The 20,858-nt window shown below is 41.3% G+C and overlaps 1 protein-coding gene across 4 annotated transcripts in view; it reads right to left on the reverse strand.

Moving 5' to 3' along the window:
* Positions 1-20,858, reverse strand: part of ADAMTS17 (ADAM metallopeptidase with thrombospondin type 1 motif 17) — a 207,042-nt gene that overhangs the window by 48,364 nt on the left and 137,820 nt on the right. For 3 of the 4 annotated variants that reach the window (XM_080397204.1, XM_080397203.1, XM_080397202.1), the window contains 2 exons: positions 12,503-12,623; positions 4,357-4,437 (listed from right to left, as the gene is read on the reverse strand). In XM_080397204.1, the coding sequence (XP_080253330.1) occupies positions 4,357-4,437; positions 12,503-12,623 (202 nt within the window). Of the gene's footprint in view, positions 1-4,356; positions 4,438-9,922; positions 9,998-12,502; positions 12,624-20,858 lie in introns of all 4 variants that reach the window. The other variant, XM_080397205.1, reaches the window with a different exon arrangement.

A 20,858-nucleotide genomic window follows, 5' to 3' on the forward strand; every position in this document is an offset into this window, starting at 1 on the left:
CTAAACTCTCCTGCCAAATGCAGCAAGACAGCTCTGCATAATCTTTTTTTAGTTTCCAAGCAGAACCAGCTTTAGAAACCATATTTTCCTAAGCCCTCCTTGAGAAAAATATCAGTCAAATGTCTGTGTTGATACCCATATGAAGATTTTTCATTCAATTTACTGACTGAGCATCATTTGCAGCGTCTAACCTCTGGGGAAATCTGAGGCAAGGGAAGGTCACAATGTCCTCTGCAGCTGTGCGTGCCTTTCTGAGGATCTGCATCCCAGGGAGTTACTGGAGAAAGGTGAAATAACTTTCTGTCCTGGACACAACCTTTCTGACAGCTCTCATGGTCCCATTAGAGGCTCCAAAATCAGGGTGAAGGGAAACTGCCAAGTATGGTTTCCCCAGGAGGAGTGGGAGGTATGTGGGGGAATGTTTTTTTCTGAGGGAAGTCCTTTTTGGCACACAGACTAAAAGCATGATGATGTCCTGGTATTTGCATTCTACAGCAATACAACTCTGTTGGCGGCTTACTTTTCTTCCTGCTTTGTTCCTCAATCTACAAAGTACCTTCTGCGAACTTCAGACACAATTCTGCAGCAGGACTGCTTTCCTCTGCCAAAGCCTGGTGGCCTCCAGGCAGATCAAAGCAGCCATCACACCGGCCTCAATGTGAACATGAATAATCAAAGCTGTGGATGAGATAAAACTATCTCCATGCAGTATGGCTGACTAGTAAAGATATCAGGGCATGTGCTCAAAACAGTGTATAAGAGCTTGAATGACTGTAACTTGGCTTTGGTTCCAGCTCATCATCAAAGAAAGATAGCTTGCTGATGAAAAACAAAATGTTTAATCTTTGTGGACCTCTTTTCTGGTTAAGGTTTGATTTTGATTGCTTCAGGCACTGCTCCCTTAGTGGCTGAGGAGACAGTGTTTGGAAACAGCCCAGTTTCCAAAAATGCTCCTTGAGGATTGCAGGAATTGCAGTGGCGACTCAGCAGAGTATTTTGGCCAAAGAATTTTTGTCGCTGGTTGCCTTCATTGCATGCAAGTGCCCTATCAGTAGGGATCAACACTGCAGCTATAAAACCTCCATGTCTCTTAGACACAGAGTACTGCTCTTTCCCCAATGGCTTTTGTCACACGCAATTATTGCAGGCCTGGCTCTGCCTAGCCCCAGAGACGACAGTACTAAATTCAGTGGGGTGAACGGGGCCCTTTGCCCTTACCGAATGCCAGCAGTCCTCACTGATTTAAGCTAGCACCCACAGGATTTATTCTGCCTTGGACAGCTGGCTGCAGCCCTCCTGGGATCCTATGCCTCAAATCGGGTAGTGAAGCACCGCTCTTTCTCTTTTCCACACTGTGGGTGCATTCAGGCAGTAGCAAGAATCCACTGTTACATCTCAAAGCTTTTCCTGGCTCAAAGTTGTACAGTAGAAGAGTGAAAGGAAAAGGAACCCCAGCAACAACGCGTAACTTCTTTTCTTGTTGGCTGGAAGACAGGAACTGACCAATCTATTTCTAAACCTGGCATCTAGTCAGATCTTTATTTCCACCTTGGGTCCCTCCAGCTTGCTTCCCAGCCTGTGGATACAAACTGCCGAGGCATTTCCTGTTCAAGGTGGTTTTTAAACATTACAGCCAGGCAAGGCAGCCAGCGTGGGTTGCCTGTAGGTGGAGGGAAATTCTTCAGGCACTGCTCCCAGCACATGGAATAATGATTCCAAATTATGCTGGGCTCATTTCCAAAGTGCTGTACCCGGTTCTGAGTAGAAATAGGACCTGATTGGACTCAACTTTGTCAGTGTAATTGAAATAGAAAATCCTTCCATACTCAGACCTGGCTTTACAATGCATTATGGGGCCTATCAGAGTGATTGGATTTTGTTTTCTTGGTCATCTTTTTTGTCCTATTGGAACACTCCTGCTGCTATTCTTCAGCTTAGGTTAGCAAGACATTGGGTACTTTTTCTTTGTGTCCAGTGTTCCTTGAAAGAGAAAACTCTGGAAATCTTAGAGAGGTTCTCCTGGCTCCTGACCATGAACCAAATAGCTAAAAGCACTTAGAAGCTTTAAAATAGCCAGATTTTTATCTATCTTTATGTGATGCACACAGGGCCAAGTCCTGCTCCCAAATATACACAATACTAATCTTCACCACCCAATGGGGAAATATCTGCTTTAGTCAAGGTTATGTAGTCATAATGAAGGGCAGTTGTTAGCTCCATGTAAGACTCGCAGTGCTGCAGCTATCTGCCAAAGCCTAAACCCCGGACAAATACCCTGTGCAAATCCCACCAAGACAAACAAAAAGGCTGGCTTCCAGAAGGCAGAGTATTTGCAAAACCCAAGGAAACACTGGCTTTCATTGTTCCACCAGTGCTTTGCTATGTCAAACATCTTACGTGTAGGCGTAATCCTCTCCCAGCAAGTTGGCTGCAGCATTAGTGGAAGTACTAGCAGTAGTGATACATGCTTCCTACCAAGAAGTGGCACAAGTGCCAATGCTTTTGACCTAAGGGCAGCTGAACAACATGATTTGCCCTCTTTTTTCCCCCTGAACTTGGAATGAAAGTCAGAAAACAAAAGCGTCTTTCCTAGTGATACTGCTAACTTTGGTAGCACCTCAAGACAGAAAACCAATGGCACTACACCTGAAATCCTAAGACACAATCACGATGTAAATGTTTTCAGCAGCATCCTATAACTTAGTACTGGCTATTAATGTCTCCTTTTGGCTGTGGAGATGGAGGATTATAAGCAGAGGACACGGAAATCAGAAACCAAGGCTCCTAGTCCGAGCTTTGCTACTGACTCCCTGCATAGCCATGAGCAAAGTGCAACACATCAGTTTCCCCTTCTGCCAAACAGACAGCAACAAGCTTCATAATCATCTCAGAGTCCCTACCACAGGCTTTATCTATTTCTGGAAGCAATTCCATCTTTCAGAGTGCTTTTCTATCCTAAAATCTTGCAGTGTCTCCACTCTGAGAATGTCACTTTGAGAGAACCAGAACACGCACAAGTGATAACAGTACCTAATACTTCCCAGGCTAAAGGACAGGGAAGGACAGGCTAAGGAAGATGCATCTGTTCCAACCACTGCAATGAGAATATCAGCATGGAGAAGGGCTGAAACACTGATATGGAAGGACAGAAATCATGTGTTAATAAGCTCATCAACAGCAAGAAGAGTTTGGGTTTGACAGTGCAGGGACTTATAAGCTGCAACAGTTCACTGAACAAAGGAGGAAGTCTGGGATTTTCTCTTATCCTTTTGTTTTCCCACACAGCATAAAGAATTTAATTCACCCATTTATGCATGGTCATGCAGCTCTGAGCGTGCAAAGGATTTTTCAGTGTGCTAGGTGTTCTTTTGGGCCTTGGATGATTTTCCTTCAACTCCCTGCTTCCTGTGTGAATTCAGGACAATGAGGCATTAGCATTTCTGTGACTTGGAGTAGATGGGAGATAAAGCCCTTCATCTATTGCACAGTCTTGACACAAAAAGAAACACCCCTAATGTTGGAGAGAAGAGCTAGAAGACCAGACTGACAGATGTATATCTGTCTGATATGGTTGCACTTTGCCAAAGTCCTTCCAAACTTCTATCTAAGTGATTAGTAACCGAACAACACATTTGTTGACAGACTTGGCCCTACAACCTCACATACAAATTTGACCCATCATCCGCATCTAAAACTTTGTTTCCAACAGGAAAAAGAGGAGACAAAGCCTGTTTCCCTCAAAAGGAATGCAGAAGTACAAATAAGAAGAGGATTATACAAATTGTTTGGCCTGAGAAAATAGCGGTAAGTAGACTAGAGGCTGCAGCTAGCCCATGTTGGAGTGCAGGATTAGGTCTTGAGTACAGCATCAAGTGAAAACCTGCCACTGCAGGAAATGGCACAGGGAACCTCACGGTCAGTTTATTGAGGGATATCAGCCGCCCTGTCCTGCCCCTGCTTCACTCTGAGCTGGGTGCCCTCCTATCTGCATCTCTGTCATTCCTCTCTCTAAATGCACTGTTCTCTGTCCCACTCCTTCTCAAAGTGTTGTGTGCTCCTGGCAGCTATATTCAACCCAGTGCCAAGTTCTGTTCAGGAACCCTTCTGTCCATACAAAAGTATTCTCTGGTTCTGTCAGCTTGCACAGGGCCTGTAAATGTCCCATAGTATCACATCAAGCAAACATCATGAAACCAAGCCACAAGAGCAGAGAGAGACGGCAACAAGAATGAAATCAACAGCCACTTCCAGGCAACAACAAACTTATCATCTTACAGGTCATTTAGATGAGGGCCATTTTAACAGAAAACAGAGGTGAGTTTTGAATGAAAACATTTTTTTCTTTTGTCTTTTTACCCAGAAAACTGTGAGCAGGTTTATCCTCAACCACCCTGATCCGCCGGGCACCTGCAGGGATCACAGCTGCTTCGATGTAACCTATGGCAACAAAAGAGCAGATGGATGAGAGCATGCCACAGCCGGCCAGAGGCATCAATCATTCAGTATCTCACTATGAAAAAATCAACTCCTGCACAGGTTGCGGAATGGATAGGAAACACTTCAAATGAGATCCCTGCACTGGCAGCCAAGTTTTGCTGCTGTGACATGCACGGTTATGACTAACATTATTTCAGCCTGAGAAGAGGGAGAGAAATCCACGTGCGCTGCTTAATTGTGACTTAAGGCTTATGCTTGGACCTAAATAGATTTGCTCCCTTGAACTCACCCTGGCTCTCCTGTGGTTCTGACAGGGATGCATGCAGACTGTTCCTGAGCTGATGCAAAGCCTCACTGTCAGGAGCAACATTGCACATAACAGCACAGACATCTGTGATTTGAAATGAAGTTTCCAATAGATGTTCCTGCTTCCCCCTCCAAAAAAAACCCTGCCTAAGGCTGTGATCAGTATCAGAAAGGACTCACTTCCACAGAACATTTTGACAATGTTAAAACTGAACAGCAGGAATTAGTGGGACAACTAGGGGGAAAAGAAATTGTTTTCACTTAAACTTCAGCTTTATACAAAAAACCTGGAGAATATAATTGTAATGGTCTCCTTGCATTGGGCTGCTGAACAGAATTCTACAGTTCAGATTTAATGCAACAACAGAGCTGAAAGTCACCACTAAAAACTGCCAACAGACGCACATGCCAAATTAGACCATCTGAGCATCTGACATGGTGGGAAAGTTTTTACAGCAGCCCATCATATTTTTATAGAACTCTCTTGGTTTCTATCTTTCTGAAACTCTCTTGGCCTTTTCACGTTTCCTTCAACAACTAGAAATGTGACACAATTACACCACTTTTGACTAACAGAATAACAGTAAGAATAGTCAGGAGCTACAAGGAAACGTAGCCTATTTTCCCCCACCATGGAGCCATGTGGAGCTACAGACTTGTTCCATGGGGTGGAAGTGGTGCCTTTAAACTATAAAGCTGAGGAACGTTAGGGCCCATGTCAAAGGTCTGGGAGCTAGGCAGAGTTTTTCCACTGGTTTTGTTGGGCTCTGAATCAAGCCCCTGTAAATGACACTAATCTCATCACAACCATGACTTGATCCCTTCTAATTGGCCACCTAGTTTACTTTGCAGTGTATAACTTGGCACCTCTTGTGGGTTATTGCTCTCCCCTTTCTTTCAGATGTTAAGCTGCTTATCCTGTCTGTTCCCTCATCCCCTCTTTTGTTTTAAAGGGCTGTGTGAAACTGTTCTGTGTCAGCCATGCCTTCATGGAAATTGTGGGACGTCTAGAGCAACAGGTTGGAGAAGTGTTGGCATAGGGAACAGTGACTCCTCTGGCATTCAGTTCGGGAGATATTTTAGGGACTAGTGCAGCTGTATGGCCATGCTTCTGCTATGCTGACACTGGAGGCCTCAAAGGATGCTGACAGCCTCATGCATCTGAGGACTAAGTGATTCTCTTACTACTATGACACAGAGCAAGACAGACAGGGATTTTGGGTCTCAGACTGTGGATTCATTTCTACCTGTCCCTTTGTTGCACTATGAATAAAGCTTGAGCTCTTGAGTTTTGAGAGGTGCATTGGATGGGTAGCTGATCTAGGCCAGACACACTCCCTTCTTCCCTGATCACTGTATCTGAAAGACACTTTCCCTGTGACCCTTCTGCTCAGTTCTTTTTGTACTTTTTCCTCCTTACTTCTCCCTTACTCAGGACACTCAGAAACAGTCAGTCATTCCTTGCAGGAAAAACAGAAAAAGGGACAGCCAAGCTGCAAACCATGTCTGTGTACAGAAGCCAGAGCAGTGGCTTTCCCATCTGCTATTACAGAGTGGGTTTCACTGGGAAAAATCATTACTTCCAGGGTCAATTTTTTTAAGGCAATACTGAAATCCGTTATGAAATCAAAGCAAACAGATGCTGGATTTATTCTAGACATTACCAGGAGCTGTTTTTTCATCAGCTGAGATACCAAATTACAGTCAAACCAGAGTGTATCAGGAATCAAACATCCTCACTGCACCCCATGCATCTGCATATAAACCCAATTGACAATTACCACCAAACACGAGCACACAGCAAAGGTGTGATTAATGACAGTCCATCATGGGGAAACAGGCCCTATGACACACCTCAACAGCCCTGTTAGGAAGCCAGTTTGGAACATGCCCAAGTTTCAGGTAATTAATGTACCTACTGAGGGATTATTTACTTATTTATTTTTAAAATCACATGCCAGATACAAATGCCCAGAGCTAAATCATGCAGGAGTGGGATACAAAGTTACACCGAATTTAGTGGAAAGCCAGTCCCTAACTTCAGTGAAGTTTGGATCCATCCCCTGACCTAGCAGCAGCCAGGAGTGTGTCACACTGCTTTAGAGGTGAGCGAGCTGTGGTGCTGTGCTTGAGGTTCAGCTAGTGCCATAAATACGCTCGCATTTCATCACTGTGCCATGAGAGAAACACCACGTGGAAAAATTGACTTTTATGTTACTTTTTACAATAGTAAATAGTGGAGTGTAAGCTATTAATAGCATATTAGTTCTGGAGACTGTTTAGTTTGGGTTTATACCAGATTTTTCTCCTCATGTAATTTCTAATTCTGATTGATGGCTTTAGGGGGTTGTATTCACAGCTCCCGAATAAGAAGAAACATATTGTGCTAACTCACTGAGATCATGTGGCACAAACCTGACTGCTGACCTTCACTTTTCTGTTAGTGAGCTGCGAATCATTTTGCAGTTGTATGAATCGGACCTGTCCTCTCAGAGATGAAGCAGAATTCTTGGGCATGTCCCACTGGGAGTGTCTTGACACTCTCATTCATTATTTCCAGCCATATTGTGTGAGTTAGTGGTCAAATCCTACTGCAAACACACTACGTATCATCCATGCAAATTTGCCACAGGTACAACAAAACTCAGATTGCTACCACCAGTCCAGTCTAGTCCTTAGAGCTAATGTGAGGCTTCTGGTCACAGACTATTCCTGATCTTTGCGATAAGTGCACCAGAAAACACCTCCTCTGTTTTCCAGGCACATTTTATTAAGCAAACTGTAACTGCAGATTGCCAGAAAGATTATCAAGTGTCAGCTAGTAAGATCAAAAAAAGTCTCAGAATTGGCCCCGAGTCAATGACTCTCAAAGATCTGTTAGGTCTTAGGATAATTGTCTGCAACACAGGGGTTTGCAAGGTTGGGCTTAAAGTTCTGCTTTAAATGAGGAACTGGTTAAAGACTGATGAGATTTGGCAACTATCAGGCAGTATTTCTAGTAATTTCACCCATAAATCAGCCTTTTAAGATGAAGCTTTGAAAGTAAAACAGGAGAACTTCATTATTTGATAATTTATAGTGCTGGATGTAGTATACTCCACCTTGGGAACAGTTACTTTGGCACGCACCAATCTTTCTGGATAATCTGCATTACATCAGTGTCTCAGGAATGTAAGACTGTGATTGAAGCAAATCCTAGATACAAATTATATGGTGTAACTCGTATTAGGAGAGACACCAGAACAAAGAGGTGGCTTTGTCATCAAGGAGATTAATATGTGAACAGTGGCTACTGTATCTTCATTTAAATGCTGGAGAGATTTGCAAGAGGAAAGCAGCTCACACAGGAAAATCCATTGTTAGCCATTGTTATTACTACCAGAAAGAACAGAAAGTTTAGCATGAACTTCAGAATGTCACTGATCTACTATAAAGCTATTCTTCTGGTTCACATTGCAATGAAAGACGGACTCCGAGGTAAAGGAAAAATTATCCCATGGCTGAAAGTACTGATCTCTGGGCACTGTACCTTCATATCTTAACCCTGTATACACATGAAAATTAGCTATGAGAAAGTAAACAGTGCTCATCACGTTACCAAACTTTCCAAAAGTGCTTTGAACAAAGATCTCAGGGTGGAAGCCAAGGAAATCAGAGTGCCCTGCCTACCTGCTGGTCATGGTCAGCACAGATTCTGTAACATTTTGGGGTACCAGCTGGACATCTCAGTTTCCAAGACCCTTCCCCATTTTGCACCTTTTGCTGAGTGCTAGTTGCTGCAGTCGAGTGGAAATACATCCAGTCAGTGGTAACTATGTGTCCATTTTCTAAATAGCTATGATGATTCTCACGTGCTATTAGCTCCAGAGTAATTCCTCCATCGGCACCTGTCCACTTCCAGCCATGGGATAGTTCATTTGGAAGAAAATCATTTCACTGGAGAGCCATGGATAGATTTCATAGCCTCCTACTATTGCTGTGAAGCTGGTTGCCGGGATATCTATCTTGCATGTTCTTCTTAAACCCTTACAAGAGATCCCAGTTAGCCCTAGGGTTCTGTCTTCTCATAATGTAGATGTACACTCTGCTGTCAAAAAAAAGAGTTTCTAGTGTTGGCTAAAGACACTCCTAGCCAGCACTACAGCACTACTGTTCAAATATCCGTTCTTTCTTTTAAATATATGCTGGACAAGTAGTGTACACAATAAAAAGCCTGCTTTTTCACTGTCTTAAAAAGAAAAATTGCTAGCAAAAATACACTTTACATTTCCCAAAATGATAGTTACAACAGCTGGCATATCTCACCTTATTACATTCTGCCATTAAAAAAAATCCAAATAACTGTGGTGCTTCTTTAGGATAACAAGCAAAGGGGCAGCATTAAAAATCTTAATATGGCTGAGAGAAATCAAGAGTGACGGATGCAGGTCTCACTCTCAACACAAGTTTCAGCATTACAGGCACAGCCTTGGAGTCTGGGCAGAAGTCAGTGATAAATCAGCTACCCAACAGATACGAGTCAAAGAGCTGTCCTTATTTCTAGGACCCCTGTATAGCGGCAGGGAGACAGAGATGGACTTCAGAACAAGTCTGTGTTTGTTTATGGAAAATTATTTTGTAGAAATAGGTACAGGGCGTGCTGCCAATCAAAAGTAAACCTCAGTCTAAAAAGTGCATTCAGTTGGCCTACTGAAGACAGCCAGCTGCACACAAGTGTACGTGGTGTTTAGCATCACAAATAAAGGTTTTCGACCTCCACAAAAGAGAAATGGAATCTATTTCCAGTTGGATCACCCTGGATAACAGGTGGCAAGATCTGAACTGCTGGACCTTCTATAACACACTTTGACTGTTCCACCATCATGCCCCTCCAGAGTGGCAGAACCTTACCTGTGACATTAAGGTTGGGGAAAAAAAAAAAAAAAAGAAATAGGCCTGGTTCTTTTTACTTGGTTAATGAAATTTTGGCTTTCTTTCATGTAGATAGGTTTTCTGAAAGGAAAGGATCTCTACTTGCTATCTTTGACAAACCAAGCTAAATAGTAAAAGGACTTGAAGTTTATCCATGGCGTTTGATACCAATCTCCCCATCTAATCCAACCAAAAGAAGACAAAGAACCAACACCAAAGGATGTCACCAACACCCGCTGACACTGCAAACAGCATTCAAGTATCTTACATGAGAAACACTTGGGAACAGCCTTTGCTTTTGCCATCACACATGTGGAAACCTTCTTACAATGACTATTGGTTACTAAGAAACAGAAAGGATTTGGCATGGATTTAATTCAGTTAACACAGGGCTTGACAACATAATTTGTAATCACAGGACATATAGGGACCAATCCTGCAGTCAAGGGAGTCCCATGTGCAGAGCAGCTGAGGATCTGGCCCAAACGTTGCAGCTGCAAATCCCAAAACAGATACCACTCCAAAACAATCAATGTCTTGATGTTTGAAGTCTATTCTCTTCTGATATAATAAATCAGCATACTTGAGTCAGTGCGTTGGCCTTGACTTGGATCGCAGCAGGTTCGTGGGGATTTGCCACTGACCTGTGCAATCATTTACATATCCAAACCCTGATTCTGTTACTGTAGTCATATTGTGTACTCTCCTTTGCCCAAACTTTTGTCACATTTTTATACATATTTACTTAAATGTCAATTTAAAGAAAAAAGGCCGGTTTTTTTCTTGAGTAACGTCATGTTCAATTGTGATACCTCAGAACCATTCCTGGAGAGATTCAGTAAGTTAACCTGAGGACCTGATTCTTCAAAACAGCAGTATATGAATAGAAATTGATGGGAGTAACTCACAATGCATAAAATGTTTGCAGAATTGAGGCTGGGAATCATAAGTGAAAACAACAAGTCTGTTTTCAGTGTCTAACATAAAAGAAATCCAAAAGCAGGAAAACATTAACAGTGAACAATTAAAAGACTGTAAATATTCTTTCCATTTCAGTAGGCTAGAATGCTCGTTAAAAGAGCATAATTTAAAAAAATGAAAAAATTTAAAAAAATGAAAAGCAAAGATTATTTTCAAACCAGAAGAAGACTGTCTGGCATACCGTGGATGTCACTTTTTAGAACTATTCCCACATAAAATGTATTTCCCTTTCAAATTAATAAATCAAAACTTATGATAAACGTTTATGAGATTATAATTGTAAAAACAAATTCTAGATTATGTGAGGTGGGTAAAGGTGGAAACAAAGCACTGACAAAGCAATATTTTGACAAGTTTGCACTTCTGAGATGATCAGCAAAGAATAAGGATCAATAAATGCTTGAACACTGACCATGATTCAGTCAGCCATCTCCTCTTATTAGGTTACAGGGTGCTGGGGGTGAAAGCCTCCTCTAGTGTCCTGGCAGCCAGACAACCAGTTAAGGCTGAAACTGTTCTGTTCCTACAGCCTCGTAAAGTTACCACCCTCAAGTAGTCTAGTTGGAAAAGGGTGCAACCTCCTGGCAGTGACCCAGAAATTTCTTATTTATCTGCACAAGATGTTTTGGAGTCTCATTGGAAAAGATAAAAGATAGTTACTCTTCAGGAGCAGTTAAGAAGTTCCTGCACAGCTATAAACTCTGCTGCAAGAATGGAGAACAGTTTTCTTCAATGGAAGTGAGAAACTTTTCCCACCATTTGCATCTAATGCAAATGCCTTGACACAAGTAGGTAGAAAATATCTGGAACAAAAGAGTCAAAGGCAGTAATGCAGGAAATCATTCAACAGGTTGGCCTGGCAATACAACAGCATAAATGTGCTCCAGAAAGATGTGGGGCAGGTGGGAAATCCTACCTGCATCTCAGAGGAGTTGACAGATCACAGCTGGTTCCGCAGAGGAAGGTGAGGAGGAGAAGGGTGCAGAGGAAGAGGTCCACATACAAAATCAGAGCCTCAAACTTCAGTGCTGAGACCTTGATTAAAGGTCTAAGCCCTGGTGCTGCTTTAGTTAGACAGAATTGAAATCTGTGCTTAAAAGGAATCTTTGTATGCTTTGCTGAACTCTGTCCTGGAGTAGCATGTGTTAAATGAGTTTCTCCTTACAGAAATGGCAATTCTGTATTCACTGAATGTAAAATAATTTTTTTCTGGACAATTCCTTCCTCTTGGAGCAGCTTGCAAGTCCTGATTTGGCTTTCCCTCTCTTTGCCTGATTAGGATGTGTGATAAGTTTCTCAGAATTGCAATGCAGAAACTCTGGAACAAAGACTAATTCAGACACCAAGCTGTATATACATTAACGTTTAACAAGAGAGAGGAAAGTCTTAATTCTGACCAGAAGCTCTTGTATCCTATACTGGATACTATGGCTGGCAGGAAATCAGTAAAAATATTCAGAGGGGAGTGCTCTTTCATTTAGCTGAGATATCCTGATTCTAACATGAATCATCTGCAACATGCATCATTCTGAGTTCTCAAAAAGCTCAAAGATGCTGTTGAAATCAGACTTCCCTCCTGCTGGAAAACATACTGTGATTTTGTCTCTTATTTAAAATCAACAGCATTAAAAATGAGAAACATGACTTCATTCTGAACTTCAGACAGGCAATGGCTGCTATCTGGGCAACTAAGAAGTAGAGAGAATATCATATTGGAATTGACTTGGGTTTTGTTTTGTGTTTCTTATTGTTTACTAGAGTAGATGGGTCCAATGCTATCCAAGAAGAGCTATTGCTACCACTCTAACTCTCCTCAAGCAGTTAAGAGAACCTCCACTCCACTCAAATGCTACTGAGGGTTACTCACCCATCCCCTTGGTGTGGTTGAAGTCGCCTTTCACCACTTTACAGGTTTTGCCATCACCACTGCAGATTCCACAGCGATCCTCTTTGGCAGCTGAGCCAATGATTCCATCGCAGCCAATTTTCTAATGACAACAACCAAAGGTCCCCATTATTTTGTTTGCAAACTTAAAGTATCTCTAGACATTGAGGTCAAGACTAAGATGGTCATCTGACTGAAAACCTGAACGGGAAGAGAACACTGTGAATCAAGGGAGCTCTCATTTGGAATGGCATTGAGTCGGTTATTCAGCAACTCCCTTCTCTAACACTAAGAGCATGACCTTTGATTCAGAAGATTTAACTGAAGAGAGTTTCAGAAACAATAGTTATTCCAGATATCATCATAGATTTCGTACCACTTTTAACCTCCTTCAAACACAACAGATTGAAACAACGTTTCATGTTTGTATAGCAACTTCCACCTGAGGACCTCAAGGACACCCCAGAGAAATGGACTGCTACTGTGATACTTAGTCTTGAGAGGAGAAAAATGCCATTTTCTAGAATTTAAATTAACCCATGTAACCAGAATCCCGGTCATAGCCCTTCACCACACAAAAACTCAAGAGTGCTGTCACAGGTTCCAGTGTGCTTCTCACTGAATGAGCTCTGCTTCAGATCAGGACCTTAACAGGGAACGTAACATTCAGTTCTGATTACACTTGTGCAATATCTGAAAAAAGACCTCATTAATCAGATGGCTTAAATACCTGCAGTACAAAAGTAGTTCAGCGGAAGCAGGTCAGGTTCATATCTGGCCAATCTGTATGATAAGATTGTTTACACAACATGAAATTTTCCATAGGCTTGCACAGTATTAAGCTTAGACATTCAATTGTGAAAAAAAAATAAAAATCCAATGCACTCCCAAAATATAAATTTCTACCGAAATAAGAGTTGTCATTATGCAAGTTATTAGTGGAGACTCTACTATTAAAAATTAGTTAAAGATTTATTCTCTGTAGGAAAACAGTTTCTTGGCAAATGAGTTAGCAGGCCTGCCACTAATAAGACTTATTTGAATAAGGCTGTTAGGTCTCTCCTTTCCTTGCCTTCTTAAATAAAGCCAGAGGAAAGTTGGAGAGATATCTTAGGGAACAATCAAAACAACAAACACTTTGGAAAACAGGGTAAGCAGGGAAATATTAATAGAACTTGGGCTGTTTATCTGAGACTGTCTGCGGGTAAGCAATGCAATTTGGACCTGAACTCCAACATTCCCCTTGTTTCAGAAGACACTGGCCACGGCCTAAGTCCAGATGTATTAGAGGGATCAAAGATTGCCAGCATTCAGACGTGTTCTGATGCAGTGTTTGTCTGGGTAAATCATTACAGACAGACACATGCTGAGAAAAAAATTATCATCCTGAACACATACAAGGGAAATGCTGCTCATTAACTAGAACAGCATGTAAGTTGGTGGACAAGAACTAGAAGAAAAAAAAATTATAAATGGGAGTTAAAGGAAGATAGGAAGAGGACTCTGGAGTTTCTGGCCGTTGCAATTCTCAAGTTTAAACTTGACACCCATGCCCAACAAATAATTTTTGGATATTGAATGTGATTCTGCCCCCAAAACAGAAGGATGTCCCAGCAGTTCTCCTTCCAGGAAAATAAATATGATTTATTAATGGGGTTGCTGAAAGGCAGCTGGAAATATATGCCTGCCTGCCACCCTGCTGAGATACTGGAAAGGCTGCATTTAATTTAAGACTCTAGTGCTATCTTTTATTGTACTGCATTGTTATTAGCACTATGTGAGCACACAAATGAATAAAGGGAATATAATGAGTGTTGAACCACACTTATTCCCAATGCTACATGAGGAGTCTGTTGGGCTATAACGGAGGCAGGCAAAGAATGGGGAGTTAGCAATCACATGCTTTGCATTTATGCTGTAGTTTCCCAGATAATGTAAACCAGTGCAAGCCAGCAAAGCCTCTGAAAGAGTAAGTTCCCCCCTTTTTCTGACACTAGGTTTCAAGACAAGCCATTTCCTCCCACATCTACAAGGTCATTGACGTGCTTTGACTTGAGAGACCCTCTTTGAAGGCATGGAAAGAGCACCCACTGAATCCACAAATATACCTTCCAAAAATGTTGTGGTTTTTTACCTTTCATCTTCACCCTAACTTCCTGGGAGTGGAGGAACTGGGAATGGCCCTTGCAGCCTTCCCTTTAATGGCACTATCCCTCCCATCCACAGGGCAGACTTTCCCTTCAATCCAGGGTTTGAGGATTAAAGCCCTCATCAGATTTGGGCCAGAAAATGGCTTTTTACAAAGGAAAGTCTTTAAGAGAATAGAACAGTTTTCTTTCTTGGCTTCATCATGAAAATTGCTGCATTCTTGTTACTTTATGGGAGAAAAATACCTTGGAAGCACTTTACTCTTGTCTGCATAAACATTAGAGCCCATTTCCCCCTCTCCAATCCTTTCAATAATTTCCAAACTAAAAGTGTATTTAATAACAGTACATAATGAAACAGCTTTTGTTAAGATTTGACAACAGATTCCAAAAGGTGCAAAGTAATTTAGAAATACATTACAGTGATTACCTCAGTCACTCAGATCCTTTGGAAACTCCCCACATTGAAAATATTGCCACTTTTAAAACAAGTGCAAAGGGGAAGAGACAGGGCTGGAAGGGTAAGGGGGCAAAACAGTGAGCATCACCCTTCCTGGGAGGAAAGTATCCACCAGCAGTCCTTGGACTGTTAATTGAGAGATATGTCCACCTTTCTCCAAGGTAAGAAAGTCCCTGAGATTCCAGCACTGGGGGCCAGAAGCTGATGCCTGAGCCCCATCAGACCAGGGGGAAGATCTGTCGAGCCTGTACATCATCAGCTTCTCACTGACATTTTTCTGTATGCTTCAGATCAGGACCTTAACAGGGAATGTAACATGGATCTGAAGGAAACGTATGTATTATACTGTCAATTTTAAAATAGATATAGCTGTCCTAAACCTGCATAAAGCTTTCAAAAAAGTGAGGGCTTAATTTACTCTATGCAAAGGGAAAATGCAAGTTTAACTGCTCAAAAGTCAGGTTTTCATAATGCAGAAACAATCCCTTAAAACCCAAATAGTTCAAGGGAGTTATTTGATCTTTATCATCTCTAACTTGTTTTGTGCTGCTTCCTGTACAGGCCAGCATACCAACGAAGGTACAGTCTTTTTTTTTTAATTAAGAAGCAGAAAGAGGAAGCTTTACATTCTGAAGAAAAGAAGACCTCATAAACACCATCTTGTATGTTTTCTGACCCAAGAGTTATCCTGCAGGTGAGCAGACTGAGTCCATGGACCAGCCTGTCCAGTGATAGCTGGATAGTTTCAGTTCCATCAGTCTTGAATGGACTAGTGAGAAGGGAAGGAGTTTTGTTTTCTTACCAAGATGATCCTTTAAAGAGTGAGCAGAGCACTTGGAGTTTATCTGTGTTCAGAAGGAAGAACAAAAACTAAGAAGCCAGCCTGGTGTAACCACCATGTTTAGTAGTCTGTGGGAGCATTTGCCACTGTCAGCCCTGTTCTTCTACTCTTAGAGCTTCCCTGTACCATCCAACATGGAATTGGATAGTGATATCCATAACTTTGGCAAAGAGACTGATGTTGCCACCATCCAGGAATTCCACCTCCTGCATGTACTAGCTGTTGAAAACCTGCAGTGCTATTAACATCAATTGGACAAAAAGGAACCAATTTTAACCAAAGACAGTCCCTTGCCCATATTAAAACATCAGATTGCTGGCAAAAAAACTTTAAAAGTCTTTTGGGGCTTCAAGTCCCCAGCACAGCCAGTCACAACTATACCCACAGGTTTCTTAATGATCTTCAACCCAGGCACTCTCCTACTCTGACATTCTGTTTTAGAACTACCCATTGACGTTTAAATTGGCAGGTAACAGCACATTTGCTGAGCCAAAGGCCTGAAATTCACTATGTCTGAGCTGTTATCTCAGTCCACCCTTCCTTCTCACCCTCCTCCTTCTTCTCTTTTTATAATTAAACATCTGAAAATACTGCTTGCTGGGTGGTATTTCCAGCTTCAGTCATTGCTGACTCCAGCATAGGAAAACTCCTCTTTTCTTCTGAATACACATAATTTGGATTCTTCTGTGTTAACTGTTTTCTATATTGCTTGGATATTTTTAAATTATATTTTTATTTGTATTTTCAATGGCTGTGCAAGAACTCAATTGATACAGCCTGTGTGAGTATGTTTTGCTACATAAACACAATTATTTTTGTTATATACACCCACCCTGTGTAAGAAATGACATTGTAGGCTCACAAAACTATAATGCTTCCCATATGCCGAACTAACTAGCTGTCTCAATGGATCAAATACAAATATTGATGCAACATGTACTATTTTACAAATTAATCATGTACAGAGCATGCTGGTTATGACAGATTCATCTACCCTGCCAATTTTTTGCCCATAATATCTAATGTCCATTGATACCTCCAGGGATGGGCCACATGAAAAAGGAATGTACATATGTGAGCAACTGACATTCAGATCTGAGGGTAGGAGAATTCTTGTTTCTTTGTTTTAAACAGGACTGCTCTTGTGGAAGATTATGGGTCTCTGTCAGGGTTTGTACAAGGAGGTGAGCCTGCATCCCTAATCAAGCAGTTCATCTGTAAGTTACTTCTTTTTCTGTTCCACAACAAAATCTGTGTGATGAATAGAAGTCCACACAGAAGTTAGTTCAGCAAACATCCTCCTGTCATTTCCCAAGCCTTCAGATTTTATCTGAATCAGAACAGCTCTGCTGAAATAGGAGATATGCACTGCCTATTTAAAATTAGCATTATCTTATCTGCATTAGATATACAATTACACTGCCCATGGACTTTGTGCTTAGATCCCTCAGCAGTTAATGGGGATACTAGATACAATTATTCTTGATAACCATTGTTTTACATATGGAGCGTAAACGTTATGCATCAAAATTCCTGTGTTCTGGCAGCAGAACAGGCTATATGAGCAAACATGCAAATAATACAAAGCCTTTTCCTGTCCAGGGAACTCCTTTGCTTCTGTTCTTTAGTTGCTTTCTGTAGCTAACCCTTTCTGATCCTTCCAAACCAGCTTCATCTGAATTGAGACCTCTGACCTGATTCCACCTTGTCTCTGCCCTCATTTGTAGAGGTGCCAAGAGGCTGCAGATAACAGAGGATTTTCTATCAAGTGCCCATTCTTTAAAAGAGGCATCTATCATATCAGTTCTGGATTTGAAAATAAAATATATTTATCAGTATATGATATATCTGTAGCCTCTCTTCCAGTCAATTCTTGGCTGCTTAAGCCACAAGCAAAATCTAAAGCCTCCAAGGTAGATAACACAATTAATTGTCTATTAAATGTTTTCTGTGGGTTAATGTAGAAGAAAAATAGTGGGGAAAAGTATGATTTTTTTTCATATCCCACTGTAAAGTACACTATAAAGTATTAAGATATCAACAAACTTGGGTTTTGTCACTATGCCTTACCCACCGAAAGCTTTAATACTCTTTCTAGGACTCAGATTGCATTGCTACAGACACAGAAATTGAAGAAAAAAAAAAAAAAAAAAAAAAAAAAAGGCAGCAATTATACAACAGGTTTCTGTAGTTCAAACAATCCTGGATTTTGTGCACATACACTAAATAATTTATCAAAGTACAGTGCTAAGCCAAGTATAGAGACAAGCTACCCAGTCTGGAACATCTTGTACCACAGTTTGTAATGCAAGAATATGAATAATACATGGAAAATACTCAAGTGAGGAGGCAAAGCCAGAACTGCATGCATCAATCAAATGCAAAAAGTGGGTACTGAGTATGCAGAAGACTGTTTGCCAGCAACAGGTCCAATAGACAACTGCAATTTATCCTCCGCCACCTGTGGCCCTCTCCTGACACTGCCTATCCAATCTGCAAGAGCTATTTTTGAAAATGTGTCCATTTTCAAATTTGTGCTCCCCTTTCATACTGTGTAACAACTGCTTTGGGGAGAAAGTCATTATATAATCTCTCTGTTGTGCCAGGACAGCCTAATATGTGGCTTGCCATCATTGAATGTACTGTGGATTCACCAGCACATTAAAGGTAGATGTGACATGACAAAACGTTCAAGAGAAAGCTGTAGATGGAGCCAAAATGTTTTCACTTCTTAAATTGTTAAATCACAGCAAAGATTGCCCTTGATCTCTAGCCCGGTTCCGCTACACAGGAGGTCTCTCTTTTCAAAGAGATCTTAGATTACATCCTGAAGTACAATCTGTAGTCCCCACTGGAAAGTTCTCATGCTATCATGAGTCTCAGACAAATCCTCCTTTGAGAAAAGCCAGCACAAAGTCATGTGCGTCATAACAGTCAGCTGAGCAGCTTGTCTTCTCCCCACACCACTGCTGTGTGACATCTGACACCTTTTGTAGCTCTACTTCTGCCAGCAGTTTTATATTAACATCAGCAGCATGGAGTGAAGAACTGTAATTTAGTAAATGCACTGCTTCCACTCACGAAACATACACTGAACAGTCTTGAGGAAGAACAAAACCATCAGGGAAACCTCTCTCTGAAAGCCACTTGTCACTTGAATAGAAATATGAGATGATAAAAGCAATCTGAACTGCAGGTTGCACCGTCCTATCTCATCTTCCCCACGACTGCAATTCCCATGCTACAGAAAGCAAACTGTGGAAGCAGGAAAGAGACAGAGCCTGCAAAGCCTTGATGAGCTCTCAACTTCCTTCTCCTCAGATCCATCAGACAGCTCTCCTTCTCAAGCCTGCTAACAGATTTTCTGACTCTGAAAAGTCCCAGGAGATAAAGAATTCCTCTTGCTAGAAGACTGTGTACATTTCAAGGAGAAAAAGTCAAAAATCTGAATACATGTTGAACAAAGAATCTATTTTGCCCACAAGTTGGTAAGGATAAGCACATTTGTCATTACTCTACAATGTTTCTTCTAAAGGTGTAACTTTGTAACACTTCAATTTTTGAGATCAACCCTGAAGCTTTTACAGACCTTTTATTTTGTCCTCCTTCTGGAAAACTTCTATCACCATCAAGAACGAAATTTCCAGCCTCAAAACCCACTCCAATAAACAAGGACAGGACAAAATTGAATTAAGACCTTATGATTTCAAAGGACTTCATGAATGTCTTTCTCAAAGACCAGGAGAAAGATTATAATAAGTCTAGGCGACTTAGGAACCCCTATGCTAAATTTAGTGTTGACTTTGCTGTCTGGTGCTTCTATGTATAACCAAAGTATTAAGCAAGTTTACTCACTCCAGCTGCTTTAAGGTGTAAGTGATAAATACAGGGATACTGTTGCTTATGATGATTTTGCTTCAGGTATAGTGAAGCTGACACCAAAAGGCTTCATTCACACTGTATTGGAGCTCAGCTCATGGCTTTGAAATGAAATTGTAGTAAGTTCACAAAGTACCACTGAAGGAAAACTCTCCTCCCTTAGTGTCTAAATGCAGTTAGGGTATTTTGAGGCTTCAAATAATCTGTTCCTGTTTCCCTTCTCAAAACTCCGCTTTCCTTGCAAAACCAGGTTATTTTCTTTGCCATGTTCATCTACATTCATTCATCATGCAACAACAATGCATGAGTTTCATTTAGGAGCATCTCCTGCTGAAGGGAAAAGAGCTATTACATTTCCTGTGCTAGATGTTCACAGGCAACGGTTACTGCTAATTTGTCTGTTATACTGGCAATGTGTCATTCTTGCCTTTGAGAGCCTTTAACTAGAAGGATTACACAAGAAAATAAATAACAGTAACACCACCCTCTGATTTCAGCACTTCTTCTCTTCTCCAAGTCCCCTGCAATGCTTGTTGCCAGGCTTTGTCTATGCTGGGTAAAGAAATAAGGAGAAGAGTAATTAAATAAAGATGCCGACTAAATTGGTTTAATAGGCAGCTAGTTAGACAAGTATCTGTGGCAAATGGGGTACGCAGTCACATATGGCAATTCTCAGCACTGCACTGCATTGCATATAAGGCAGAAGAGTATTATAAATGTGTTCACAAAGCTTTCAAATCTGCTCGGCTTGAATTGATCATTTTGCATTTTCTCTCAGCCAGATGCAAATGGACTGAATGTTCTGCAGCTGTCATCACCTCTCTGCACAGTTAAAGGCTGCTGCCCCTGACTTAGACTGCAATTTGATTTTGATGATGTACCTCCAAAGCTCTGTGCTCATAAAGGTTTTCATTTGGAGGGGAGCTGGCTACTGCTCTTCACTGGAAGAAGAAAATGTACATTGCCATAACGTCTGATTTACCATTTGTGGCTGATCTGAATGTTTGGAAC

The sequence above is a fragment of the Falco punctatus genome, assembly GCF_963210335.1.
Source record: "Falco punctatus genome assembly, chromosome: 7".
Classification (NCBI taxonomy): domain Eukaryota; kingdom Metazoa; phylum Chordata; class Aves; order Falconiformes; family Falconidae; genus Falco; species Falco punctatus.